Here is a 27,778-nt window from a genome sequence, read left to right as displayed (position 1 = left end):
GCTCGGAGAGAGCATAGGAGGCGCACGCGGTGGGTCAGGACGTTGGCGGGGCCTCGGGCTCAGTGTGCGCGCTCCCCGACCCCGTGCCCACCTGGCTGGATGTTGGAACCCAGGGAGATGGCTCTGCGTGTGGGAATTACGCGAGCTGTGACAGGTGGTGCCCAGGCGGTTCTTCTGAGAGACACCCCTACCAAAAGGCCACAGCGGGGCAGCAAGTCCGCACACGCACCTCTGAGCCCCCGAAGAACCCGGGACCCGGGCTTCAGCAGCCGCGCAGCCCGCCCGCCGGGCTTGGGGGCCTGCGGGCCTGCGGTCGGCCTCGAGGGGGCGCACCCGAGCTCGGCTCCCCGCGCGGGGGACCCAATCCGCAGAAACCGCTCCGGGAACCCTCAGAAGCCCCTCTGCCGGGAATATTCCTGCCGGCATGGGGCCGGGCTCGAGGCCAGGGTCCCCTTGAGTGTCTGCAGACCCGGGTGGGAGCCCGCCCCCAGCTCCCTCCACGCGACGCCCGCGGGCTCGGCACCCCCGCGACCCGCCCACCTCTCATCCGCGTGGCTCCGCGGGGTCCCAGCGCACGGCCGTTTGTCCCTCAGGCTTCCCAGTGACCAGGGCGGAGGAAGAGGCGCCGTTGGGCAGGGAGAAGCTTCAGGGCCTCCCCGGGGAGCCCAGTCCCCATCACCCAAGCTGCCCAAGGACGGGGAGCAGCGAGGATGCTGGAACCCCGACAGCAACGGCTCTTCCCACCTCACTCTGCTCACTCGCATCACATCTTTATTTTATCCCCCAGGGCCCACCTGGCACAGGGCCTGGCCTGGAGCCCGCCCTCTTCAAGTAGATGTTGGATAAATTAAAAAAAAAAAAAAAAGTAACATGTCTGTAACCTGTGCTACTAAGGTCATGTTATTTTTATTTTTCACTCAAATCCTCTCCTCACCAGATTAGTAGAAAAGTCAGCCCCTCCCTCTACAGTTTCTCCCCTTCCCTGAAAATAGTCCTAAACCTCTCGGGCTTAGTTATCCCAGGCTGGGGTCTTTGTAGCCGCCACTTTCCAGGGACAGAGACACCCAGTCCAAGCGGACACCCTGCTGTGTGGACGCCTTGCTGCCACGTGGTGCCACTCTTGACAGCCGACCACAGGCCCCTGATTTTGGTGGTTTGGACCTTGAAAGCGCAGCCGGGTGCCCTCAGTGCCACACAAAACCACACGCTTTTTCCGTCTCATGTGCACACCCTGGGGCACCAGCTCCACAGGGTGTCCATCGGATGTCATCCACCTCTTGAGGACTTAAAATGTGTCACTGCTCCTTCCCAGGGTTCACACGTCACAGAAAAGGCAGCTTTTTGTTTCCAGAGGGGTTTCATCACACCAGAAAATTGAGCCCCGCCCACCTGTTAAGGTCTGATTTGGTGCCGGGGGTCCAGGTGTCACCACCCCAAAGGTCTGGTTTTACATCGTTTCCTTCCTGGGAGAGCGCAGGACGTCCGGGCCTCAAACGTTATTTGTCTTCTCAAAGGCAACCAAGAAGGCTTTTCTCCTGACTAACTATTGCCAGCCCAGAAAAAGAGCCACATCCCCAATCCACAGAGGCTAGATCTTCAGAGGGCTTTTGGCTACAGTTCTTTGACAGCCGTGAGTCCATGTTTACAGGTGCGCCTCTAGAAACAGCATGTCCTCACTAGTGGAGACCAGATCTTGCTACACGAACCCTGGCATCCAGCAGAGGGCCGGGCTCACAGCAGCAGGGGCTCATAAGGTCAGAACGAGTGGGGGGGGGGGTTGAACAGAAATTCCCCAGGGGCGTCCACCCAGTGGTGCTATCTCACTGGATGGCAGCCCAGTGAGAAGTGGCTCTGAGACTTCAGAACATCAAAGGGGAGTGTCTTGGAAAAGCTCACCTTAGGTGAGGAGAGGGAACCTGAGCCAGGCGGGGCCCCTTTGAGAACTCGTGAGAGGGGCAGAAGGAGGGCCGTGGCCTGGCTTCTTCCCCGGGAGGACGGGCACAGCATTTCTCAGAGCTGGGAACGGAGCGTGTTTTCTATATCCCTGGGCTTTGTAGCATCTCAGAGGCACTCGCCACCACAGAAGCCAGGAGACACGTGTGTGGCACTGAGACTTTTCCAGACATCGATGTGTCATTGTCACCTTCGACATGGAGATGTTTTTCTTCCTGCCTCTATTTCAGCCACATTTCCCCCCCGCTCCCCTTCATGAGCAGGTTCCACACTCAGCTCCAGAGCAGAAGGCTGGGGCTCAGAAGCAACACCCAGCGACCAAGAGAAGGCCTGGGGCCGCGCTCGGCACCCAGCAGGCCCTCTGTGCACGTCTCGTGCAAGAAGCACTCGCCTCCAGGCCCTGCCTGATTCACAGGGTGTCAGCTTTCTCATCAGTCAGCTGGGAATGTTCTAAGGCTCTCCTGGCCTCACTGCTGTGATTTTCTACCTTCTTCCAGGTGGGAAGAGCCGGCAGCCCTAAGGACCCTTTCCAGGTGTGGCCAGTGGTCACCCTCAGCAGGGAAGGCAGTCCCGTGCCCCCAGGGGACGGGGACGAGAGACCGAGGAAGCCTGGGATTGTGTGATCCCTGATGGTCAGAGCTGGGGGACGGCGCGTGCCTCCAGGACTCACTGAGGACCAGAGGGGGGAAGTGACCGCAAGGTAGTGCAAGAGAGAGGATCAGAACCGGGGTCTCTGGCTCCTGTCCCACCGCACCCACTGCAGGGGCACAGGCCTCTCTTTGGGGAGATGGGTGGGTCGTGGCTCTGGGCAGCCTCCAGCACTGGGGAAGGAAGAGTCAGCCAGGCCTAAAGCTCAGACAAGGTCCCTGCTACTCCAGGCATGGCTGGGATCCAGCAGCCTGGGTATCGCCTGGGAACTGGTTAGAAACAACGCAGACTCTCAGGCCCTGCTGGAGACCCACAGAATCAGAATCTGCATTTCAATAACATCTCCAGGCGACTCATTTGCAGAACAGAGGGTGACTCCCTCCAGCTCGCTAAGGCATACCTCCTGGGTGTGCCCTCCAGAGCGGAACCTCCTTGGGGCCCTCTGGGACGTGTGTTAGAGTTCGCAAAGTGTCCAGTCTGAGCCAGGCTCAGTAAAGAGGCTTCTTCGGAGCAGGTGGCAAGTGGGCCTTCAGAAAGGGGAAGCATTTCAAGACCCAGGAGAACCTTGTAGACGGATCTCCCCAGAGACTGAGAGGAGGGGCAGGTATCCGGCAGGTCACCTGCCCACGCACCTGTGGGGCAGCACCTGTGCCTTCCTTGTGGCCTGGATCTGCACAGCCGATCACCTCTTGCCAGCAAGCATGATGGCCAGCTGCCGGCCACGTTCAGGACTGTCTGAATATGGATTTGAAGAGGGCAGTTGTGAAAGGTCTGGGAATAACTGCATGTTGGAGGTGGCTAAGCTCCAGCTAGAGCCCTGGGCAGGGCAGGGGGATGTGTGCGCCCAGCCTAGGTTCCTAAGAGACCCAGTCGGCTGGGGCTGGGGCTGGGAGGAACGGTGCACTGGCCGCTGGCTGACCACGGGGCTGCTGCAGCACCAGCCTTAGCAGCAGTACTCCTGCTCGATGCTGGCCATCAGCTGCTCCTCAGAGTAGTCGTATGTGATGGCTGACTGCCTCTCAGGCCTCCTGTGGCAGCTGCCTGGGGCTCTGTGGGTGAGAAACATGGACATGGGAAACAAGATGTTACCTTCAAACTCCACATCTCTACTGGACAACCACGGTGGCCCCTGTATGGAATTCTGATCCATCCTAAAACTAAAACTGAAAACCTCTGCCCCGGGAACACCTCCTCAACCTCTTCCATCAGCAGGCCCCTGCCTGATTCTCTGGTTTCATCTCCCCAATGTTACCCAAGACCTTACGCTGTGAGGAAGCCAGTGCCTCTGATGCTTAAGGGTGAGGGCCCGGGGATGGGAAGACCCAGCTTGAATCCCAGCTCTGCCAGTTACTAGCTCAGTGATAATTTTCTCTAAAATAGAGCTGTATTCTTAAATTCATTCTGAGGCATAAATGAGCTAATGCATGGACAGCGTGTGACACTGAATTTTGCACCCTGCCCAGCCCTCAGCAAAGGTGAGCTGTGTCTTGACTATCCATCGGCCTGACTCACGCCCTGTGCCTGCCCCCTTGGGTGGGCGGGGGTGTCTCACAGGAGCTGCCACGCTGGGACAGGATTGGGCGTCAGGATCCTGGCCACTCCCCCAACCTGCTGGGCAGTGTATTAAGTGACCGAATCTCGGATCCTCATCCTGCCACCTGGGCCCCTGGAAGTGGTTCCCACCGGCCTGGATCCGGCTGCCCACCCCCTCTCCGGCTTTCTGGACTCTGTTGTGCCCCCGACTTCCCTGTCCTGCAGGCTGTCCCACGGCGGTGTCCACCTGTGTCTGGCCATGGCCTTGCCCCCTTCAGCACCTTTGACAGGTGGGAGGGTGTGAAACCTGGGCCGAACTGGGTGCTGCCAGCCTGAGGGGCTACCTCTGAAGGAGGAGTTAGGCCAGAGCTGCCCACTGCCAGCTAAGGGACCTTGAGCTCCCACCTGCCAGCCAGAGACGTGCTGCCATGTGAGCTGGGGGGCTGGGCTGGATGATCTCTAAGGCCCACCTGATCACTGCCGTCGTGCTCCTGACATGTTCAGAGCGGCCTCCAGGGCCCTGTCTGCTGTCGCGGAATGCAGGGCAGGAGCTGGGCTCTGGGCCACTTGACTGTCACCTCAGGGTGTGTGCCGCCTAACAGGCCCCCAGCGCTGAACAGCAAGGATGAGGGTCTAACGGCGGGACTCCACTTCCCCAAGCCCAGAGATGACATGTGCCTCCCGCACAGCCCTCTCTGGGCTGGCACAGTCACCCAGGCCAGCCCCCTCTCTGTGGATGGGGGAGAAATGCCTTGCCCACGGTCCCATGGTGACCTGGCTACAGACCGTCCTCACCCGGTCCCACAGCTCAGCAAGGCCTTTCTCTCTAGGCACCTGACGCTCCCTGCAGTTGGGACATGGGGGAGAAAGGGGGTGAGGAGGCAGGGCCGGCAGGGGAGGCTGGCAGGGGAGGCCGGCAGGGGAGGCTGACGGGGGAGGCCGGCAGGGGAGGCTGACAGGGAGGCCAGCAGGGGAGGCTGATGGGGAGGCCGACAGGAGGTGTTGCAGCCCCAGCAGCCAGGGCTCCACTCGGCCTCACGCCATCCTAGCCTGTCTGGTGGGCAACACTGTCCACCAGCGGCCGTGGGGCTGCCGGCCCGGGGGCCTGAAGACCGAGGTGGGGTCTCCCCCTACTTGGGGGAGGGGAGCACGACATTAAAAGGGAGAGATGGTTCCTAGAGGGACTGAGGAGTCAAGAATTGAATCTTTGTTTAAATTATAATTCACTATGTCAGAGATTCCTAAAGTCATGCAAAACAAAAACCCATTACTCTTCCCCAGAGAGAGCAAATCAATTATAATTGGGCTACAGAGCCACATGCAAAATGAGGTGAGTCATTTATACTGTCTGTTGGGTCTAGAATTTACTGGCCCTTTGACCATGGGCAAATCATACCTTGCATCTGTTTACTCATTAGGAAAACGGGGTGCCTGGCCTAGGCCTGGCTTATAGTAGGCATCCCACAAGCATTTACAGAATAAATAATGAGCAAATTTCAGCAGCAGCTGCTGACAGAAGGCTCCTGAATCCCTGTTTCCCCTCCACAGGCCCTAGGCTTCTGCTACCGGATCCTCACAGACTTCAGGTCAGGCCAGCCCAGCCCTGTCCTCAAAGCCAGCCCGGCTGGCTCAGCTCTGTCGCTTCCACACCCCAACCCTGGGGAAAGGGCGTGGCCGACATCGAGGATGGTCAGGACTGGGGGTCAAGGCCCACAGGCCCAGGTTCACACCGAACGTTCCCTTCAGCTGCATCTGTGAAGCACCCGCTCTGGGCCTGGTGCTGTGAGGGCCCAGAGATGCGGCTGAGAGTGAAGAGGTAAGACAGGCTGTCACAGGTACCCGCTGCGTTACACGTACAGGTGTGGTGTGAACTGGAGCCGGCACTGCTGAAGGAGGGAGACTCACCAGGTCGACACGGAGGGAGGGGAGGGTGAGAGTCTCTGAGGAGGAGATATTTGAACTGAGTTTGGGAGGATTTTCCTCTTCAACCTTTTATTACGAAGACTTTCAAGCATACCGAAAAGTTGAAATCGTGGATTCAAAAATTAAGTAAATATTTTTCTGCTACATTTTGCTGGGTTTACTTTATCCCATGTCTATTACTTTATCTGATTTCTGGATGCATTTCAAAGTAAACTGCATGCATTAGGACACTTCTCCCTGAAGCGCTGCTTTGAGGGGTTCTGGTGGTGGAGAAGGGGACGGTGGGCTTGTCTGTGGCTGGAAGGGTGGGCGCTGCAGGAACCAGGAGAGGAGGGTGCTGTGGGCTGCGCTCTGTGTGCGCCCAGTCTGGGGGGCGGGGAGGGAGGCGCACGCTGGCTGTGTGGAGGAGCCCAGGGCCGGCCGCTGGCAGTGAGAGGCCACAGTGGACGTGGTGGCAGGACACCCGCCGCTCCCTCCTCAGAGAGGTTCCCCTACAGACAGGGGAGCCCAAGTTTGGGGAACAGAGGAGGGCGGCTACTGCCAGTCCAGACCCTGGGGCAGGCCTGTATGGCTTCAGAGCCTGCTCCTGGGAGGCACAGCCCTGATCTCACCTTCATGACGCTCTCCCCTCTGCCGCCAGTGAGCCAGGACCAGCCTGGGACCCACCCAGCCTGGAGTCCAGGGCCTAGCGTGGCACTCAGGACGCTCCCACTAAAGTATATTGAGGGAGTGAATGAATGAATGAATGAAGTACTCCTAGTGAGGGATGTCCTGGAGTTTGCATGTGAGGTGAAGGGACCTATTCATTTAAAAATAAGAAGAAACAGCTAATTTGTTCGAGGCAGAACTTAATCCTCCTAAAGTCCCTGGGGTGATGAAAACTTAAGAAAGTCACTGCCAGTTATCTTTACAATCAGTAGAAATATGCAGGCGGGACGGAGCTCCATTGGCACCGCGCCGGGCCCAGGTCCTCAGCCGCGCCACGTGCTCGGGCGTCCAGGTCAGCGGAGCAGAGGCGGCCCTGGCGCCCGGTCACTGCAGCGAGACACAGCGCCCAGTCCAGCACGGGAGTGCACGGGGGCGCTGAGCCCACCCGGAGGCAGCTGTGCTAAGCGGAGCCTGTGACGGTTTGCAAAACAAGTGAAGAGCAGGGCCTGTGAGGAGGGACCGGGAGGGATGCTCCTCTCTGCTGAGTGAAGCGCTGGCCTTGGCAAGGGGCGGAGCCCGTGTACCCGTGCTCACCGCTTCACCTCCGCGGCCACGGTGGAGTCCCAGCTCCCAGAGCTGACCCCAGCGTCCTCTGACTGGACAGCAGTGGCCCACGGTTTCAGCTTGGCCTTCAAGGCCCTCCTTCTCCCCCCAGACCCTGTGCTAAATGTCACCAGCCTGTGCGTGGTGTCCTGTTCAGACCTGTGTCTTGCTTGTGGAGCCCACCACCTGGAACGCACCTGCCCTCTCTCCTTGGTGAAAATACGTGTCCTGCGAGCCACTTAAACATCAGCTCCTCCACAAGCCCTCGGCAGTTCTGTCCCCTTTCAGACCTCCCTTGAGCCCGTGTGAAGAGACCCCAATCTTCGGGAGAAGGTCTCCTCAAATGTTTGTTAAATAAGGGAACCCGGCAAAGTTCTGGCCCTGAGCCGTTTGGAATTGGTAATAAAAATAGCTGTTGAGCCAGAATTTTCACATCTCTGGTCTTGAGCATCACACTCACCTACCTCCCAGTGACCCAGGGCCGATCACCGTGAGCCAATTAGAGACGAGAAAGCCAAGGGCACGATGAGCCAGAGGCCCAAGGTCACCCCCGCACAGCTTCCCGGTGCTGGCTGCTCCTGGGGCCCTGGAATCCTCCCACAGCCCAGGGCCGTGCAGACAGAGAAGGCCTGGTCTCTGGGCCTGGGGTCCTCAGATGACACTTTCCAGGGGTTTTAAATGTGTTTTCCTTCTAACGCTGTAATGGGATCACGGGGGACCCACCTGCCATCCTTCTAGGCTGGAAACTCCTGAAGGCCAAGGACTGTGCCTCACTTACAGATGAGCCACTGCAAATAGCTTCTGAGTGAATGGGCGGGGCCAGGGCCGGGGATGCGGAGGCGTGGGGAGGGCGGGGGGTAGGGTGGCTGTGACTCTGGTGGAGATGTGCTTCCCCCCCCGCTGCCCCTGTACTTACTCAGAGACACTGCTGCTCTCTGGGTGGTCTTCAGTGCTCCGTTTCGGGGACACCTTGAGAAAGACAAAAGGAGGAGGCATCAGAAGGTTGGCAGTGGTGCAGCCTGTCTTTGCCCTGGCTTTGTGCTGACAGACGGCCACCACATTCAACCCAGGGCTGAATAAACCAGAGCTGGAAAGTGGAAAGGCTCCCCTGCTGTCTAGTTCCATCCGCCTATTTTGCATGTGGGAAGCTGAGGCTGGGAGAGGGGAGTGACCTACACAGCTCACACCAAGAGACTCCCCACCTCCCCGGCAGCTAACGGCCAGCATGTCCCCATCTCTCACGCCAGGAGTCGAAGTCCTGACGTCCATGTAAGCACTGCCCGGCAGCCTGCCCTGCTGCTCGGCTGTGCCTTCTCTGTTCTCAGTCAAGGGTGCACAGACGTCGCACGTGTCTGTCTGCAAACTCTTCCAATGGTCCATGCCTGTCCTGTGCCGGCACCACCCCGTCTCAGTTACCACAGCTTTAGAATAAGCCTGGACTCTTCCCGGTTCTTTGCACCTCCTTATATGTGTACTGCAGTCAGTTTGTCCCCCTTGGGGATTTTGTTGGGGTTGAATTAATATACAGATCATTTTAGGCAGACTTGATATCTATAATAACAAGTCTTCCAGTTTAAAAACAAGGAACACCTCTCCATTCATTTAGGATTTCTTTAATGTCTTTTAAGAAGTCTTATTTTCCCTGTAGAGGTCATAGATATCTCTTTTTAGACCAATTTCTAGATACTTGATATTATCCTTTTTTAAATAAAATTTTATTTTCTTCCTGTTTGTTTCCGCAGATATATGATTGAAATATATACATTTTGTGTTCACCAGTCTTACTAAACTCTCTTATTAGTCCTAATAACTTATTTGTAGATGCTTTTGGACTGTCTTTCTTCCTGTTCACATTATCTGAGAAAAATGGCCATTTGATTTTTTCCCTTCTGGTCCCAGAAGGGAAACACACTTTTCACCTAGCCCTTCTGCACTGGCTAGGACCTCCAGTACTACCTTGAAAAGAAATGATAACAGGCATCTCTGCCTTGTTCCTTTATTGAAAGGAAAAGTTTTCATTATTTCAAATGTAATATTAGGTTTGCTGTGGCTTTTTCTCAAGTTGTCCTTTATCAGATCCTGGTCTCTCTGTGTAGGTCATTTCTTCAGTTCTGTCTTCCAGGGCACTGATCTTCTCTTCATCTCTGTCTAATTTCCTGTTAACCCAAACCATCAGAATCTTTAATTTTGTTTATTGTATTTTTCATTTCTTCAAGTTCTATCTGGTTCTTTTTAAAATATGCTAGGTCACTTTCTAGAGGTCCTGGTCCTTCAAAGGTATTTCCCTTAAATAAGATAAAATAAACATAGTTGATTATAATCTGTGTCTGGTAATCCAAAAAAATAACTGAAGTCTTCATTGGTCTATTTTTGTTGTCTTTGTTTCTTCTAGTGTTCACTTGGTTCTCTGGTTGGTTGGTTATTTTTTCTTGTTTGATGCTCATTAGCCTTGAAAACACTTTGTGGGTGGTCTCTGTCCTGAGAGGAACATGCCTTCCTCCAGAGAGGACATGAGCTTGCTCTGTCCGGGCACCAGGGGGCACTCCTGGTCTGGGGCCACTTGAAATTAAATCCATGCATTCAGGCATTTTGGACCACCTGGGTGATGGGAACTGGGGCTGCAAACCTGAAGAGGCAGCTAGATTGTGGCTCTTCTTCCCTCCTTCACTGTTCTGTACTGTGATACTTTTCCTTGCCGTCCCCCGAAGGTCCTGGATTGATGAGGGAAGGATCTACTATAACTTTCATTGGGCCCTAAATTCTGTTCCCTTTACTGCTGGACACCATCAGCCCCAAAGCTCAAGTTCACCTGAGGCACATGCAGCCCAACGTCTTATTTGCATCTCTGATCCTGCCTTTCTTGGATCTGGGCTGGTAATTCCTCACTATCTCACCAGCCACTTAATGTTTCAAGGACACTCTTACTACATTAATTATATCCAGTATATTATTTTCAGCAGCAGAGGGGTCTGAATAACCTTCCATACTGTGTTCCCAGCATAAGGCACTTGAGGGCACTGTGGACACCAGCCTTTGACCCATGAAGCTGAGCAAGGCCATGGCCCAGCCAGACGTCAGCCTGCTTTGTGCACAAGATCTCCCATTGGCACGAGCAGTGCCCCCCAGGACAGGCCACGACTGTCAAGAACCCAGTCTTCAAGGAGCTCACGGTTCACGGGGAGAGTCTCATAAAAATGCAATGCGATGCTATGTGATAAATTATGTAGCCGAGTTATAAAGGGCTGGGAGAGGAGGGGAAACCAACTCTGAATGGGAAAAACACCATGGGAGGTTTCCAAGAAGAGTGGCAAGAGTGACATTTTAGCTGGAGTTTTGAAAGAGTAGGGGTTTACCAGGTGGAAAAGAGGGGAAGGGCACTTCAGATAAGGAACATATTTGCATATGCAAATACACGGAGTCGTCAGAGGTCGTGAATAAGCATTCATCAAGTCCATGTGCCCTGTTGTGCGCCATGTTCTATTATCCATACAGGATATGGTCCTTGCCCAGAGCAGCTCACAGCTGGGCAGAAAAAAACTAGCGTGATGACACAACTAGAGAAAAATCCAATGCCAGACACCGAGGTGTGGACTACAAGTGCACGGGTCATCAGAAGCCGTGATTACAATGGTAAACCAAACATGCAGGCCCGCTTCCCGCTTTCATCCCAAATCCTTAGAAATGACAGAAAAGGCCATAAGCAAAAAACAAAACAAACCAAACAAAACAACTCACAAATCTCTAACAGTACTGCAAGACTAGAAAGTAGTAGAGCTTTTTTTTTATATAAATTTTTAAATTTTTATTTATTTTTGGCTGTGTTGGGTCTCTGTTGCTGCACACGGGCTTTCTCCAGTGGCGGCGAGCGGGGGCTACTCTTCATTGTGGTGCACAAGCTTCTCATTGCAGTGGCTTCTCTTGTTGCAGAGCACAGGCTCTAAGCGAGCAGGCTCAGTAGTTGTGGCTCACAGGCTCTAGAGCACAGGCTCAGTAGTTGTGGCACACAGGCTTAGTTGCTCTGTGGCATGTGGAATCTTCCCAGACCAGGGCTCGAACCCATGTCCCCTGCATTGGCAGGCATATTCTTTTTTTTATATATATAAATTTATTTATTTTTTGGATGCATTGGGTTTTCATTGCTGGACGCAGCCTTTCTCTAGTTGCGGCGATCGGGGGCTACTCTTCATTGCAGTGCACAGGCTTCTCATTGCAGTGGCTTCTCTTGTTGAGGAGCACGGGCTCTAGGCACACGGGCTTCAGTAGTTGTGGCTCATGGGCTCTAGAGTGCAGGCTCAGTAGTTGTGGTGACCAGGCTTAGTTGCTCTGTGGCATGTGGGATCTTCCTGGACCAGGGCTCAAACCCGTGTCCCCTGCATAGCAGGCAGATTATTAGCCACTGTGCCACCAGGGAAGCCCGGTAGTAGGGGTTGTTGGAAGACAGACTGGGTTAGATCGATGGAGGAAACCACAGCCCCCAGCACACACAGGAGGGGGCTGCTGGACAAAGCAGCAGCTTTGGGGGCTCCAAGTTCAGAGGAGACAGACACCAGAGCAGGAGAGGGCCTTGGGGCAAGGGTCAGAGAGGAGGGGCCTGCTTGTGCAAATGACAGGGCACAGAGGTGCATCCCCCAGACTGGGACAGGAGAGGGGGGGTAGCATGGGCAGCCGCTGACACCAGGAAGCACAGGAAACTGTTCCCAGACCACTAACGATGGCCACACTCACCAGGAGCATATCCTGACCCTCCTCTGTGACACGTGGAGGCAGGAACCAAACTCATCAGTTCAAAGAATTAAACCTGAGAAAAAAGTGATTCGAGCAGACTGAACGTGACTTTAAAAGGAGAATGATTCAGTCTCAGCCAAACAAGAATAAGCTGTTGTGCAAGATAACCAGCTAGAGATTTTGGAAATGCCATCTACGATGGAAGGAAGTAAAACCTCAGGAGGTGTTCTGAAGAGTAAATTAGACACAGCTGAAGAGAAGCTCAGTTACCCGGAAGGTCAAACTGAGAGAGTCTCTCTGGAAGCAACACAAAAAGACAAACAAATGGGAGAGAGATACTAATCCTAAATAAATGATTAATCAAGAGTCTTATTCTGACGTAGTCTGCAGACATTGGGGAGTTTTAAAGGTTTTGTTTTTTCCTTTTAACAGTAGAGCAGGATGAGCTTCCTTCCCACGGTGCTCCCTGTGCACATAATCCTACACCACCAATAGGCAGAACTGGGCTTTTGCCCCCACAGGAATCTGCTTACATTCTCTCCAAATTCGTTTTTAAAGTCCCCCTCCATCTTCCTATTGAGGCTTAATCCCAGGGATTAATCAATCGCCAGGAATTAATCAATCATCAGTACCCCAGTGTGCCCAGTGCTCTGTCAGCTGCTGTGGAGACCCACACCCTATACTTTTGAGGTGCAATGTCACCAGAGAAGTTAAGTCTTAGACATGTTAACAATGAGCAAAATGATAAGAGCACAGACTGGGGGCTATAAACTTTGTGCAATCAGTTTAACCCTCAGTTTACTCATTTGTGTAACAGGTACTTAGCCTTCAGGGCTGCAGAGATATGAAAGATAATCTGTCTCTTTCTCTTCTGTCTCATCCTTAGTACAATGCCTATCCTGTAAGCGACCAGTAAACACCATTACGAACATCTGACCTAACGTCCAGCCCAGAGTAGCCTCTGACACAGCCCTGCTAGAAGAGAACCTGAAGGCGTGAGGAGGAGAGCGCAGGGAAGACCTTGGTGTTCAAGGCCTGAGAGGTTCCAGGACAGCATACGCTTCCCTGAGAAACTAGTTCTGATGTGTTTCTTGGGAGATGTTAGTTAGTGGTGGTTAGCAGAAGCAAACCTGGGTGTGTCCTGCCACACAGGCCCTGTGGCATGGGCCGCGGCAGCCGCCTGCCACTACAGCCACCCCCACGCATTGGCCACACAGGCCCTGTGGCATGGGCCGCGGCAGCCGCCTGCCACACAGGCACCCCCACGCATTGGCCAGAAGAGCCTGTCCTGCCTGCCTGGCGCTCTCTCCACGCGGAGGTGGGCTGCGCAGCGAAGGTGCACAACTTCCTCCCAGGGGTACCTGTGGGGCCGGCTAGTGTCTGCTACTGGCTAGTGACCTTGCCCCGGGGACTCAGTATTCCCTGCATATTCCTTTGAATATTCGTGCCTTTGGGGAGTGTAAAGATGAAGAGGAGATGACTCCCAAGTCAGCAAGGAATTCACAATGGGAAGAGGGACAGAGGGTAGGGAGGGGCGACGAAGATGAGAGAGAGGAGGGCAAGTCACACAGGCACGCACACGTGTGCGTGCACACGTACACACACGCACTCACCTCCACCACCTCCTGAAGCAGCCCATTCCTGCTCAGGCAGCTCAGACTAGCTGAAAATTCTTTTTAATTTGTTTTATTCAAAAAACAATTAATTGTGGTAAAATACACACACCTTAAACCATCTTAACCTGAAGTTTACCATCTTAACCATTTGTAAGCGTACAGTTCCGTAGAGTGAAGTACATTAACCAATCTCGCAAACTTCATCTTGCAGAACTGAACCCCTGTCCACATTAAACAACAACTCTCATCCCCCAAACCCCAGCAACCACCCCTGTACTTCCTGTCCGATAGAAATGGGTCCTTTAGCGCCTCACCTGAGTGGAATCATACAGTATTCGTCCTCTTCTGCCTGGCTCAGTTCACTCAGCGTAATGTCCTCGAGGTTCATCCACGTTGTAGCACGTGCCAGAACCTCGCTCCTTTTTAAGGCTGAATAATATTCCACTGCACGTGTATACCACGCTGTGTTTATCCATTCATCCACCAAGGGACACTTGAGGGGCTTCCACTTTTTGGCTATTGTGAACAATGCTCCTATGAACATGGGTGCACAGATATCTCTTTGAGAGCCTCCTTTCAATTCTCTTGGGCACATGAGAAAGTTCTCTCGTATAATATTGACACCAATCTTCCTCCCTGCAGTTTTCAGCCACGGAGCCTGGTTATTTTCTCAGGGACAACAGAGAAGTAAAGTAATCCTTTTACTCAACTACCCTTCAGCTATTTTTTATGAAGTCATCCAATAGGGGCCCTAGTTCCCTCTTGTCCATTTCTGCTGGAACTAGCTTTTGCCATCACCTGCTGGGGCTTTTCCTCTCATCACCAGGTTTTGTAAGAGTTGTTACATATATGGTTTCTCCCATCAGGAGGGCAACTGAGTGAAGGAGCAAGAAATCGGAATCAAACATTTGCATCGTCAGCCAGTTTCCTCTTCTCTGCGCTGCTCTACTCACTACTAACGGGGACACGCTGCCAGCTGCAGGGCCGCGATGATGTGGTGCATCAAGTATGTGGACTGGACTCCCCAAGGCTGCACTCACACAGAGGCCATACTCTTTCTTTTCTAATTTCCCTGACAACTCAGCTTTGTTATATCTTTCATTTCTTTACCTGTGTTTCTCTCTGTGGTTTGAACGTGTGGTTCTTCCTCTCGTCAGTTTAAGCCTTTAACTTGACTTTCTCAGACGCAAAATGTGTTAGGCAGGCCTCCCAGAAGATCCAACTTGCTGAAGCAGCTCGGGAGCTTGTGAAAAGCAAAGACACAGCAGCCCCTGGCGGCTGCTCCAGGCCTAGTGCAGACACAAGCTCCCAGCCAGCAGGAAGCCTGCCACTCCTGCTCCGTAGGACACATCTGGACCCCGGGGAGGCCATGGCGCCTGGACTGGGGCCGTGGGAACCCGGCTGAACTCAGGATGAGCATGTGATGTGTCATCACTCGAGATCCTAGGGGGGCTTTGAAAAACTCACACCGCAGCTGAACAAGAAGCATAAAACATCTGAGGAAGAACTCAATAAGATGATTTCTTAAAGTCTTCTCTGGGACTTCCCTGGTGGCGCAGTGGTTAAGAATCCGCCTGCCAATGCAGGGGACACAGGTTCGAGCCCTGGTCCGGGAAGATCCCACATGCCGCGGAGCAACTAAGCCCGTGCACCTCAACTACTGAGCCTGCGCTCTAGAGCCCGTGAGCCGCAACTACTGAAGCCTGCGCACCTAGAGCCCGTGCTCCACAACAAAGCCCGCACACCGCAACTAGAGAAAGCCTGTGTGCACCAATGAGGACCAACGCAGACAAAAATCAATAAAATAATTAATTTAAAAAAAAGTCTCCTCTGACTCTTACAACTAGGGTTTTTTGAAAAAAAGTGAAGTATCAGTGGTTAATCTTTAGAAAACCCACTGAATATTTTATTTAACAATATGTGTATCCTGCTTCTTCTGTTTAAAGAGTTCTCCCCTTAACTCTTAAAGTACCCATATCAATAATATATATAGTTGACCTGGAACAAGCTGCAGGCGTCTGCAGAATACGATCTGACAGGTCTGACAGGTGTGTCCACTGTTGAACCACATCCATCACCCCCGGTGATGCTCCCTGCTTCCCTCCTCCGCCCTCCCATCTCCAGGCGGCCACTAGTCGGCCCCTGTCACCACACACCCGTGTGCCTCTCTAGAAGCCTAAAGACATGCGGTCAGACAGCATGCACCTTTCTTTGCCTGGCTTCTTTCACGCTGCACGACGAGCCTGTTGTGTTTTATCAGTAGACTTCCCCCCTCCTCTCTAAGAACTGTCCTTCTGTGGAGCCCAGGTTTGCTTATGCTTCATTATGGAAATGTTAACACCTGCAGTGGAGAGAAGAGTGAACTCGGTCTCCCGGTACCGAATCTCCTGGCCTCAGCAGGTTTCAGCACTCTCCCAGTCGGGTTCAGTCCTCTCACCCCCGGGGGCGCTACTGTCCCCACACAGCTCCACTTCATGGCTTCCCAGGCAGCACACGCTGCAGGCCCAGTGGACTCTGCTGGGAGGGCTGCTTTGCGTTCCTAAAGTGACAAAGGACTTCTGCAAAAGGAGGCTCTGACTCTGAAGCCACCAGTCCCAGGGCGCCCACCTCCCCTCACCAGGCCTTGCTTCAGTAAAGTGCTTCCAGAGACAGAAGGCCGGGGAGACCTGGAGAAGGTAAAGGGCGGGACTGAAGGAAAATAACGATAAATTACGTATCTACGGCGTTATAACACCTTATGAAGCACCTGCAAACGCATTTTCACATGGGCAGCCTGATCCTCACCCCCGGAGGCAGATGACCTGGCGTGGATCCTGGTCCTGCTGGGGATTTGGGCAATCACCCTGCTGGGACCCAAAGGCCTGGGATGTAAATGAGAAGGTAGCCCCGGTGGTCTCTAAGGTCCCTTCAGCTCCAGCAATCTGTGATTCTCAAGCTGCGAAGGAACCGAAGCGGCCGAGTCTGCTGGGAACCTGAATGATAGCCTTGGGCTGGAGGCCGCCTTCCTAGCACTCAGGTGCTGAGAATCTCTGTCTGCACAAACCACTCCTGACCGTCCGCACCGGAGTCCAGCTAGGGCTTGTCCCAGGCGCTGGGGCAGCCCGAAGCTCCTGGCAAGGAAGCCCTCCTCAGCACCTCACTTTCCTCAGCGCCTCACTGAGACGCTGCAGGGACGCCCAAGCCACCTCGCTCCCCCACCTCCCGGCACCAGCACTCGGCACCAGCCGCTGGGGCCCGGCCTCAAGCAAGGCGCGTGAGACCCCGCTTCCAACCTTCACTACGGTCAGGCTTCCCACCATGGACGAAGCCCACATCCCGGAACCACGGAAGGAGGTAGCCCTCTGGGGTCACACCTCTGACCCCATCTCCAGGCAAGCGCTTCTAAACACTTTTAGATCTGGCTGTTTCCGTACATCTCCTGAGAGGAAGCGTCTTCCTCCGGCTCCTGGAGTTCTCCAGGGCTCCAGCTCAGGACTCTTCTCCTCCCACCCACATGCTCTCCCTCATCGCCCCATCTAGATGCTGAAGTTCACAGAGTTACGTGCCAGCTCCAACCACCTTGTACAGTGGACCTGAGCTTCTGACGGCCCACGAACTTGTCTGCCTCACACCCCAAAGCCACTTGCACAACACTGAGCATGGCTGTCGACGCTACGACACCAGCAGGAAACCCGGCTGCCTCTGCGGCAGCCCGCCTTCCCTTGCTCTCACAACCAGCGTGCACCTCGCCTTCTCGCATCGTCTCTCACCTGGATTTCTGCAGAATCTCCCACCTGGGCACCCTGCTTCCCGCGCCATCACCTCTCATCCTCCGCCCTCCTGCCACCCTTTGTCTTTCTAAACACAGGCTGGGGAGGAGACACAAGGACTCGATAAGGTGGGCGTCTCTGGAGAAGTGAACTGGAGAGAGTGGGGGACAGGGTGGAGGGGAAACTTTCCTTTCAGAGTACCTGTTACATTTTCTCTCATGTGCGTGTATATTACCTATTCTGATTTTTTAAATAATCATTTAAAAATAAAAAACACAAAATTTCCACTAGCTCCCTGTTGCCTACAGGATAAAGTTCAACCCTTTAGCCTAGAAGGTTGTGAAATCATGACCCAAACCGATCTCGTTGTCTTTTGCGCTCTGTCCAGCCATCATCACCTTGCTGTCCAGCCATTATGGACAACATGCTGTTCTCCTAAAGCACTTGGTCCCTCTGGGTTCTTCTACATGCTGCTCGCTCTTTATGGAATGCTCCCTCCTTTACTGACTGCTGGAAAATTCTACCGATCCTTCACAACCAACTCAGATGTCAGGTCTTCTTGGATGCGAAGACTTCTGCCTTGGATGGGATTATTCAACTCTTTGTATGTAATAATTCCTACTTACCTCCACTCCAGGGCTTCCATGAGGAACGCTCATTTCACAACCCTCCCCCAACACGGTATGAGCCTTGGGGGTCAGCACGACGCTTTACTCTCCTATGACTCCTAGGTTGATCAAATGCCACTTACTGCCACTTAAATTTGTGTTCTTTGCGAGAGATCTGAAAGCGGACAGATGGTAACTGTCTTCAAAATAGTGGCTTTTTGCCAGAAGTCCATTAGAGTATCCGTCACTTTCAAAGTCCTCTGGCGGATCTGCTTTCCGGCCACGGAACCATTTTGATGCCTGTTTTCACCTTCACATCCCACAGCAGCTGTGAGCCAGGATTACTGGGAATCCCTGGCTGACGGTGAAAGACCAGAAAGAGGCACCCTGGTCCTCCTTCGCTAGAGCAAAATGCAAAAGTGCATTTGCAAAAATGGTGGACAGTGGAGTCATTCAGCCTGGAAGACAGACAATGATCTTCCCTAGATCTTGAGTGACTAAGATTTACTAGGCGGCGGTGGGGAGTATGAATTATCATCACCTGGTAGTAAAAACACTGAATTTATATCTATTAGACTGAATCAGAATATCCTCTTTAAGGGTACCCTTGAATGTCACTAGCACATTTAATCCCCCAAACTTCTTTTATCTAGCCCATTCTGGGACTGAGAGTTTACGGTTAATTCAGTGTCCTAATGGAGCCATCTTTATGGCTACCCACCAACACTGCACTGTAAAAAGAACCTTCCTGAAAGCCTTGGCTACTCTCCAGTTCCCTGCCTCCATGAAGGCCAGCCCATCAGGCTTCCCGCACCGCTCCACTGAAACGGCACTGGCCAAGGCACCAGGGACCTCCAAGCCGCCAGATTCCATGGTCAGCGCTCAGACTTCACCTCACTCGTCCCATCGAGCAGCGTTTACAAGAGCTGGTCACTACCTCCTCCTTGACATACTTGCCTCCCTTGGCTTCCAGACCTGCATCCTCTTGGTTTTCTTCCCTTTAGGATGTCCCCTCATCTTCTCTACCTCTGAACACAGGTCACACACATAAACACCCAGAGCAGTACCTGGCACACACTCAGGTGTGAGCCGACCTCAGTATTACTGGTGGGCTGATCTAATCTCAACCCTTCTATGTTTTAACGGCCGCCAAATTTATAAGTCCAAAGCCAGCCTCTCCCCTGAACGCCAAACTCTTACAAAGATCTTTTCAATTGATCTCTCTATGTAGATGCCTAGCACGCACCTCAAATTTAACATATTCTAAAACAACTTCCTGATTCACAACATTCAAACCCTTCCCCTTCCACATTTCCCATGTCAGTTAATGGCAACTACGTCCTTCTAGCTGCTCAAGCCAAACACTTTGGGGTCCTCTGACTCCTTTCTCACACAACCCACAGCCAATCCATTAGTAAACGGGCTGTCTCTAGTTCTAATCTAGGTCCATATGCCAACCAGTCCTTCCCAGCTCACTCACTACCACTCTAGTCCAGACCAATCCCTCTTCTCACTTGGATTCCTGCAAAAGCTTCCCAGCTCTGCTCCCAGCTTTGGCCCCTCCATCCCACCCCAGGCTGTCTTCAACAGGGCAGCCAGGGTGAGCCTTCAAACAAACCAGATCATGTCATCCGCTGTTCAGAATTCCTCCAGCCTTCTCTACCTCATTCAAAGTAAAAGCCAAGGCCTTGGACTTCCCTGGTGGTCCAGTGGTTAAGATTCTGCACTCCCAATGCAGGGGGCACCGGTATGATCCCACCCCCTACCCCCCCAAAAAAGCCAAGGCCTTCCGGTGGCCACAAGGCTCCCTGTTCTCTGCCCGGGCACCAGGCCACCACTCCTGCTCTCCCCAGCCCCTACTGCTTTTTTGTTCTTTATACTTTATTTTGTGCACTGTTGGACTTCCATGACCGAAGGTTAGTGAAGGTTTTGTCTGTTTAGTTCTCTTATGTATAACCAGCACCTAGAACAGTACCTGGCACACGTAGGTGCTCAAAAAATAAACGTTGAATGGATACACCAATATTAGATGGTACATTTTTCTAATTAATAGACCACTGATTGAGAGAGATACTGCTGCATTTTTTTAAAAAATCATAATTTGATTAAATAACTTAATACAAGACAAATCCAAACCCTTAGATTTTCACACATAATTCTCCCACCCTAAATAGTTTTCAGTTTCAATATCTCACTAAAATACTGTTGATTTTGAAGTTCTTCTGACTTTGGGAAAGGAATTCTGCCTTGGGCACCTAAGACTGCCCAGGAACAAGTTGAAAATTAGTCTAGAACAGTAATAGATGCTTTAGTGAATTAAAGTACGTGAACTTGATGAAATATTTTTCAATCATTAAAATAATAATGAATAATATCATGCAACAGCATGAAAAGCCGCTTATGAGATCGATTACGTAAAAAAATTTTAAGACTGTTATAATTCAATGATATATATCTTTAAAAGCTGTGACAAAGTGAGAGAGTGGCATGGACATATATACACTACCAACCATAAAAGAGGTAGCTAGTGGGAAGCAGCCGCATAGCACAGGGAGATCAGCTCGGTGCTTTGTGACCACCTAGAGGGGTGGGGTAGGGAGGGTGGGAGGGAGGGAGACGCAAGAGGGAAGAGATAATGGGAACATATGTATATGTATAACTGATTCACTTTGTTATAAAGCAGAAACTAACACACCATTGTAAAGCAATTACACTCCAATAAAGATGTAAAAAAAAAAAAAGAACAAAAGAAATGAAAACAGGTGACAGCTGGTAAGTTAAAGAGTATAGTGGGAAACATTTTAATCTGTTAATGATGCAGTATGGTCTTTGCCTATACAATTTTCTTCAGATTCTCAACGTTACGGGAATTCTCTGGTGGTCCAGTGGTTAGGACTACACGCTCCCATTGCAGGGGGCACGGTTCAATCCCTGATCGGGGAACTAAGGTCACGCAAGCCACGACGCGGCATGGCCAAAAAAAAAAGATTCTCAATATTGGCAAAAAATAAACAAACAAAAAAATCTACCTGGAAACAGCCTGAATGTTTCACAATAAGAGATTAATTAAATAACACTACTTCTGGATGGTGGGCAAATTATGAAGACATTATGATGGGAGAAATGCTTATACTATAATGCTAAATAAAAGGATGCTATAAATTGTATATCTACACTATGCTCTTTTTTTTTTTAAGGGAACTTTATTTTTTTATTTATTTTCGGCTGCGTTGGGTCTTCATTGCTGCGCGTGGGCTTTCTCTAGTTGCGGCGAGCAGGGGCTACTCTTCGCTGTGGTGCGCGGGCTTCTCATTGCGGTGGCTTCTCTTGTTGTGGAACATGGGCTCTAGGCGCGCGGGCTCAGTAGTTGTGGCTCGTGGGCTCTAGAGAGCAGGCTCAGTAGTTGTGGCGCACGGGCTTAGTTGCTCCGTGGCATGTGGGATCTTCCTAGACCAGGGATCGAACCCATGTCCCCTGTGTTGGCAGGTGGATTCTTAACCACTGCACCACCAGGGAAGCCCTATGAGCAATCTTTATTTCCTTTTCTATACATTTTTTATTATATATTTTTTTTCTGTTTTCCAATTTTTCTGCAATGAGCATATATTCCTTTACAATTGTAGAGTGAAGCTAATATAGGGCTTATCTTTTTATTTAAAACCTCTCATGTGGGACTTCCTTGGTGGTCCAGTAGGTAAGACTCTGCACTTCCAATGCAGGGGGCCCAGGTTCCATCTCTGGTCAGGGAACTAGATCCCGCATGCATGCCGCAACTAAGAAGCCCACGTGCCACAACTATGAGCCCACATGCCACAACTAAGACCTGGCGCAGCCTAAATAAATAAATGAATAAAATATTTTTTTAAAAAAACCCACATCTCCCATGAGTAAGATCATTTTAAGTATTTTATTGCAGAGAACAACCAAGAACAATTTTTTTCTCACGTGCATGTATATTACCTATTCTAACTTCAAAAACAAACACTTAAAAGTAAGCATAACCTTTTCTGGGCTGAACACATCTTTAGAGACTGGAACACATCTTGTACACAATCACGGAAGCCGGGGTATGGAGACCTATCTCAGAGAAAAACTGAGCACCAGAGGAATCAGGGAACAAGTGAGAATCCCTCCTGATGGCAAATTCACTCAGTTAAAATTCCAGTATACACAGTGCTCTACAGAGGTATAGTCAGAACGACTCTGACTGGCTCTTTCAAACTGCACGATACTGGCCAAGTGAACTACCTCTCTGGGCCTTGTACACTCCCCTCCGACATGAAGTTGGGGGGAGGCGACACCAATTTGGCAGGAACCTATTCTGATGAGGATTAAGCAAAGCAATGGATGTAAGGAGCTGGCTGTTAGAATAGCCTGAATAAATAGCGGCTGCATTACAACATCTGAAGAATTTCCGAGTGACTGTAAGTGAACTGCAAAGCCCTCTGTTTCATAGGAATCAAACCTGATACAGGATGGGGAAAGGACTCTTTCTGAGTCTTTTGCCTCTTTGTTCTTCTGCTTCTGCAGCCGTGCAACCAGCAACATGCTTACACGCAGGGGCTCATGAAAATGCTCAAGTAAAAGGATGCTGGTGACAGATGTACTAAGTGAATAATTGGGAGTCTCACAACTTTTAGTAAAAACTGTATGACCCCTAAGCACCTAAACATCTGAATGAATAAGGAGGCTGCCGAAAATAACATTCAGGGGGTATTATGAGGGCAAGACGGGTGGTACTTTTATCAGACAAAATACAGGTTCTTGATGAGTTTGCTTGGGGAATGCTAGGGATTACTGAACGTTAAAAAAAAATCGTAAAGAAAAACAGGCCAGGCATTAGTGCCACTGTGAGCAGAGCACTGGAAGTGCGGGATCTGCCTTGTGACTTGGACATCTGGAAAATGGAAAAGGCATGGAACGTTCCAGGTTGTCTACGGAGGGGCTGGAGCCCGGCAGGCCTGCTACAAACTCTGCTACCCCCACTTACTGGCTGTGTGGCTTTGGGTATGTTATCAATCTCCTGGGACTGAGATGGCCTTGTTTGTAAAATCGAAAGCACTATTTATCTAAAAGGCTGTTTGAAGAGGGGAACGTGCGACAATGACCAGGAAGTACCTAATTCAGTCCTTAACACAGAACAGGTGCCCAACGGACGTAATCCTCCTTCCCCTTCTTTACTGTGCACGTCATCTGACAGGAAACCGAACATCTCATGCGCATCTCTGCAGTGAACACGCACCCAAACTTAAAACTGCATGAAGGGAAAGACTTCTTTCTAGCTGACATGTACTGGTACCAAGAGTTTATGGAACTGGACTGGAAACTAGGAATGTCATGGAAATGCTCTTTATTTGGGGAAGTGTCTCAGTAGTTGTATTTCAGTGAATGTAAATCCACACACAGACTGTCACGGGTTCCCCAGTGGCCTTGGCCTCATTCATCCCATTTTCTCCCTGAGATCCTGTTTCTTGGACATGGGGATTTGTAACAGCCCCAGTGCAGAGAGACTACTGTATCCTTCACATTTGTGTCTTACCTCAAATTTGCCCATAATTTTTCCTAAATTTACAATCCAGAGTGAAAATCCTCTTACCTAGTGTTTCACTACAAAGTATTATAGTTCACAGACAAAAAAAAAAAATTTAACTGAAAGTTGCTTCTACCAAAATGTAAGGGAAAAATTTACCTTGATTTGGAACATATACACAATAAGAGCTGAAAAACTCCATGGTTAGGGGCTTCCCTGGTGGCGCAGTGGTTGGGAGTCCACCTGCCGATGCAGGGGACACGGGTTCGTGCCCCGGTCCGGGAAGATCCCACATGCCGTGGAGCGGCTGGGCCCGTGAGCCGTGGCCGCTGAGCCTGCGCGTCCGGAGCCTGTGCTCCGCAACGGGAGAGGCCACGACAGTGAGAGGCCCGCGTACCGCAAGAAAAAAAAAAAAAAGAAACATCTATGGTACAGAAGCTACAAACAATCCGCACCCAAAAGAGCGACCCCAGCGGGCTGCCTTCACCTCCTAGTCTCTCGACTCCATCCCCTTCAGCCCTCGCACTGCGCTGCTGCCCTCAGCACCTGCCCGTCTGGACCGCTGAAGCAGCCCCAGTTGGACATCCTGCCCCTAGTCCTTACTCTGCCCGGTTCATCCTCCCCATGGCTGTTGGTCCAACCTTCCTAAGACACAAAATGTCACTCCCCTTAGTCCTTCAAAGATACCCACGGCTTTTACGGTAAAGTCCAAACTCCTCAGCAGGGAATACTCCTAGCGTGACATGTCCGTAGCCTGGCATTCACCCTTCCCAACCTCTTCAACTCCCGTGCTCCCACCCACACCCTGGGTACCCTATGCCCCGGCCGGCACTGCCTTTGCTTGCAGGCTTCTCTCTGCCCAAATGCCCTTCGCTGCTTGTTTGCCTGGCTAGGGCCACAGACCCTTCCAGATCCAGCTCAAGTGCTGTCCTGCTGGTATGCCGACCTGACTTCTCCAGAGGACCAGTTGCTCCTCCTGTGGACTCTCTCTACAGGCTGCCCACAGGTATTCTATTTTTTGTTTGCAGATCCCTCTCCCCCATTACACTGTCAACTTCTTGAGGGCAAGGACTGCGTGCCATCAGTGTTCATCTCTAGCACCCAGAGCGATGCCTGGCACACAGTAAGTGCTCAAGCCAATACCTGAGAAATGACTGAAAGAATGAGTAAGGCAGCCCATGCACCCTAGGAGTTGCTGTGATACTCAGCGAATGGGGGTGGGGACGGGGGAGGGAAATCCATTCTCTCTGTTTTCTTTCCATTTTCGCTTCTGAAGTTTCCAAAGCACTTGACAACTGATCCCTAAAAGATGGCTTCCATGCCGTCTCAGAATTTCCCCCAAAATTTCTCAACTGTTTATCCATTTTGAGGGTTATATAATGGAACTCTGATGTAATCTTAAAGGAATCTTGTTATATAATTGGGTCCCACTTGCTGCAGCTCACTTTGGGAGGGCAGCAGGGGCTGGGCAGGAGGACAGGGGAGGAAGACCCTGCAGTGCCCAGGTTGGCCCAGTCCTTTCCACCCACCCCTCCCCACCTCACTGAGGAGCTTCCAGGATTCCACTGCTTGGTGGCTGCCCTGGAAGACACCTCCCTCTGGTCCCAGCAGTTGTTAAGCAAAGCCTGCAGGACTCCGGGGAAGGGGGGAACTGCCTTGGACATCCTCCTCAAGCCCAGGAGCTGATATCACAGATCTTGTTCATTCAGCTCTGCTGGAGTGAAGGCTGTTGCCATGCGAGAGTGCTCACTTTTATTGTTTTTCTAGAACAGCGGGGATGTTATTACAAGTGTTCTGGAAGAGAGAATTGGGAAGCCAAAAAGAAATTGCACAGCATCTCAAAAATAGCCAGTAGTATGCAAACTGCTTGACCACAAGGCAAAGATCCTGATGTGTCTGACGCGAGGGGCCTTTGTAAACACTGTTTGGCTACCGGTCCCACCTCTTAGCATCCTCCTCCGACAGTGCCCGGGGAATGGCCAAGGGGGAGGTACCTGAGAAGAAAGCAGCCCCGCTGGCCAGCCCCTACCTAGGCTGGAAGGAGCCGCAGTTCCAAAAGGAAAAAAAGGCAAGCTCTGGCCAGAAGCAAGCCTGGGAGATGCATTTCTGCTAAGGGATGGCTGTCTCCCTGCCTTTTAAGGCTGCTGCCAGCACAGCACTGTCACCCCCCAAATTGGAGGCAGTGAGACCAGCACCCAGAGGAGGCAGAGAGGGCAAGGGGGCGAGCAGGGAGAGCGCGGCGGGACGGCCGCGGGGGCTGGAGGACAGGGCAACAGGGCGGGGGCCCCGGAGGGACAGGGCGCGGCGTGCGGGCCGGCGGGGAGGGGGCTCCGGGGCAGGAACCGGCGCAGCTGCCCCACCGACTCCGCGGGCTCCGACACTCACCGGGCTCCCGGCGCCGGTTGCGGGTCGGGGCCGCGCCGGGCCTCGCGGGGCCAGCTCCCCGGGGCCCCAGGCCGCCGACTCGGCCAGCAGCTGGTCCAGCAGGCGAAGCGTCTCGTCCCCGCCGTCGGGGGGCGCCGCGGGGCCGGGGCCGGGGCCGGCCGCCCCCTCCGCCGCCGCCTCCCAGGCCTCCTCCCGGGCCGCCGCCGCCGCCGCCGCCACCGAGACTGGCGGCCCCGTCCCACCCTCCGGGGTTGCCCCGCCGGGCCCCGCCGGCCGGCTGTCGGGGCTGCGCAGCCGCCTCAGGGCGCGGCCGCTCCGGCTGCTGCCGCTGCCCATGGCGCACCCGCCTAGCAGGCCTGTGGCGCCGCCGGAACGCGGCCCGGGGGCGGGGACGCGGGCCGGGGCGCGGCCGGGCCGGGGGTGCGGACCCGGGCCGGGCGTGAGCGGGGGGAGGGGGAGATCCCGGGTCTGGGACACGACTGGGGGCGGGGGGACGCGAGCTGGGCCTGGGGGAGGGGCGAAGCCACCGGTGTGCGGAACGTGGGGCGTGGTGTCGCGGTGGGGGCACTAGATCCCGGGACAGGGGAACGTGGGAGGGGGCGCGACCGGGGCTGGGGTGCTGAGCCCGGCCTGGAGGTGGGGGCCGAGAGCCGCGGGTGAGGGCTCTCGGGGAGCCGGCGGCCGGGGGCGGGGAGCGAGGGCCGGGTATCCGGGCACTGGATGGCGAGGGCACTGGGGCGCGGCGTCCCCTCCTCCTCCGACTCCTTCCTCCTCCCTCCGGCCCGCCTCGGGCCCCGCCTCTCCTTGCGGGGTCAGCCCTCCAGGCTCTGGCTCCCCGACCCTCCAGGTCCCCGCCGCCTGGAAGAACTGAAAGCACTGGGGCTCCTGCAACACGCCCAGACCGGCCTGCGTAGGGTGGTGATGAGTGCGGAGGTGACTCCACAGCCCGGCCCCTCCCGAGCTTAGAGCGCGATGGGGACTTCACCTCTCCCAGCCTCCTGTTCCTCACATGTTAAGTTGGGGGAAGGGGCCGGACGGTAAAAATACCTCTGAGGATGGAGTAAGATGATGAAGGTGCCGGGCATCCCACCCTTCAATTTCTGCCCTGCTCCCTCGTGCGATCTAAGACAGAACAGAAGGAGGGAAGGGGGCGATTCTCCCGGACCGGACTCCCAGCTGCAGCCTTTCCGCAAGGGAGCCGGCAGCAGGCAGTGGTGGGCCCTGGGTTTCCCGTCCCTCTCCTCCTGCCCCAAAGGAGATCTGGTGCTTGAATGCCGAGCCTCATTAAAAAAGTAACTACTTTGGGGAAAGAAAAAATTTGAAAGGAGACAGAAAAAGCATTCTCTCCCCAAGGAAAAAAGCCAGTAGGTACTGATCGTAATTAATTCTAGCTTTTGGTCATTGGATAGTAAAAAAGAAAGAAAGAAAAACGTTTATTATTTTTAAGTGAACCAACCTCCAAATAAGAAAAAGGCCGAAGCTGTCTAATTCAAACCCGGTGGTGTTATTGTTGGTTGTGCTTTTGCATTTTAAGACTTGACTTCTTTCTCTCCCTTCCTCACTTACTTAAAAAAATCTAACCTTTCCAAAGCAAGACAACTCAAACATCCTGGGTTTAACTCACATCTTGACATTAACCTGAATCCAGATGGGATTGCAGAATAATTGTTAAAATCAAATTTTGGCTAAACTTTCCCTACCATAGACTTGAAATTTTACTATTTTATCACTTCAGGAGTAGGCATTGAAAGCTTTATGCCCAAGACAATGGAATAAACATGGGCTTCAAGTCTATATCCATTTGTTTTATTATCAAGAGACGAAGGAAGTATTTGTAACTCCTCTTTATTTTTGTTT

General features: G+C 52.7%; 1 protein-coding gene across 1 annotated transcript; it reads right to left on the bottom strand.

The window, feature by feature from the left end:
* Positions 1–511: 511 nt before the first annotated feature.
* CYS1 (cystin 1) lies at positions 512–26,257 on the bottom strand. The gene is made up of 3 exons (XM_030844598.3): positions 25,922–26,257; positions 8,225–8,277; positions 512–3,650 (listed from the first exon to the last, which is right to left on the bottom strand). The coding sequence occupies exons 1-3, from the start codon at positions 26,255–26,257 to the stop codon at positions 3,545–3,547; spliced, it is 495 nt and encodes a 164-aa protein (XP_030700458.1). The 3' UTR covers positions 512–3,544.
* Between the last annotated feature and the right edge of the window lie 1,521 nt (positions 26,258–27,778).

Source organism: Globicephala melas, chromosome 12, assembly GCF_963455315.2.
Source record: "Globicephala melas chromosome 12, mGloMel1.2, whole genome shotgun sequence".
NCBI lineage: Eukaryota > Metazoa > Chordata > Mammalia > Artiodactyla > Delphinidae > Globicephala > Globicephala melas.
This window is presented reverse-complemented; position numbering and strand designations above follow the sequence as displayed.

Excerpts from the sequence above, each read along its gene's own strand:
- CYS1 (XM_030844598.3), bottom strand. The coding sequence starts at position 26,257 with ATGGGCAGCGGCAGCAGCCGGAGCGGCCGCGCCCTGAGGCGGCTGCGC. Across the intron at positions 8,278-25,921 it reads CAACCGGCGCCGGGAGCCCG|GTGTCCCCGAAACGGAGCAC; the intron begins GTGAGTGTCGGA and ends GTCTTTCTCAAG. Across the intron at positions 3,651-8,224 it reads GAGAGCAGCAGTGTCTCTGA|AGCCCCAGGCAGCTGCCACA; the intron begins GTAAGTACAGGG and ends TCTCACCCACAG.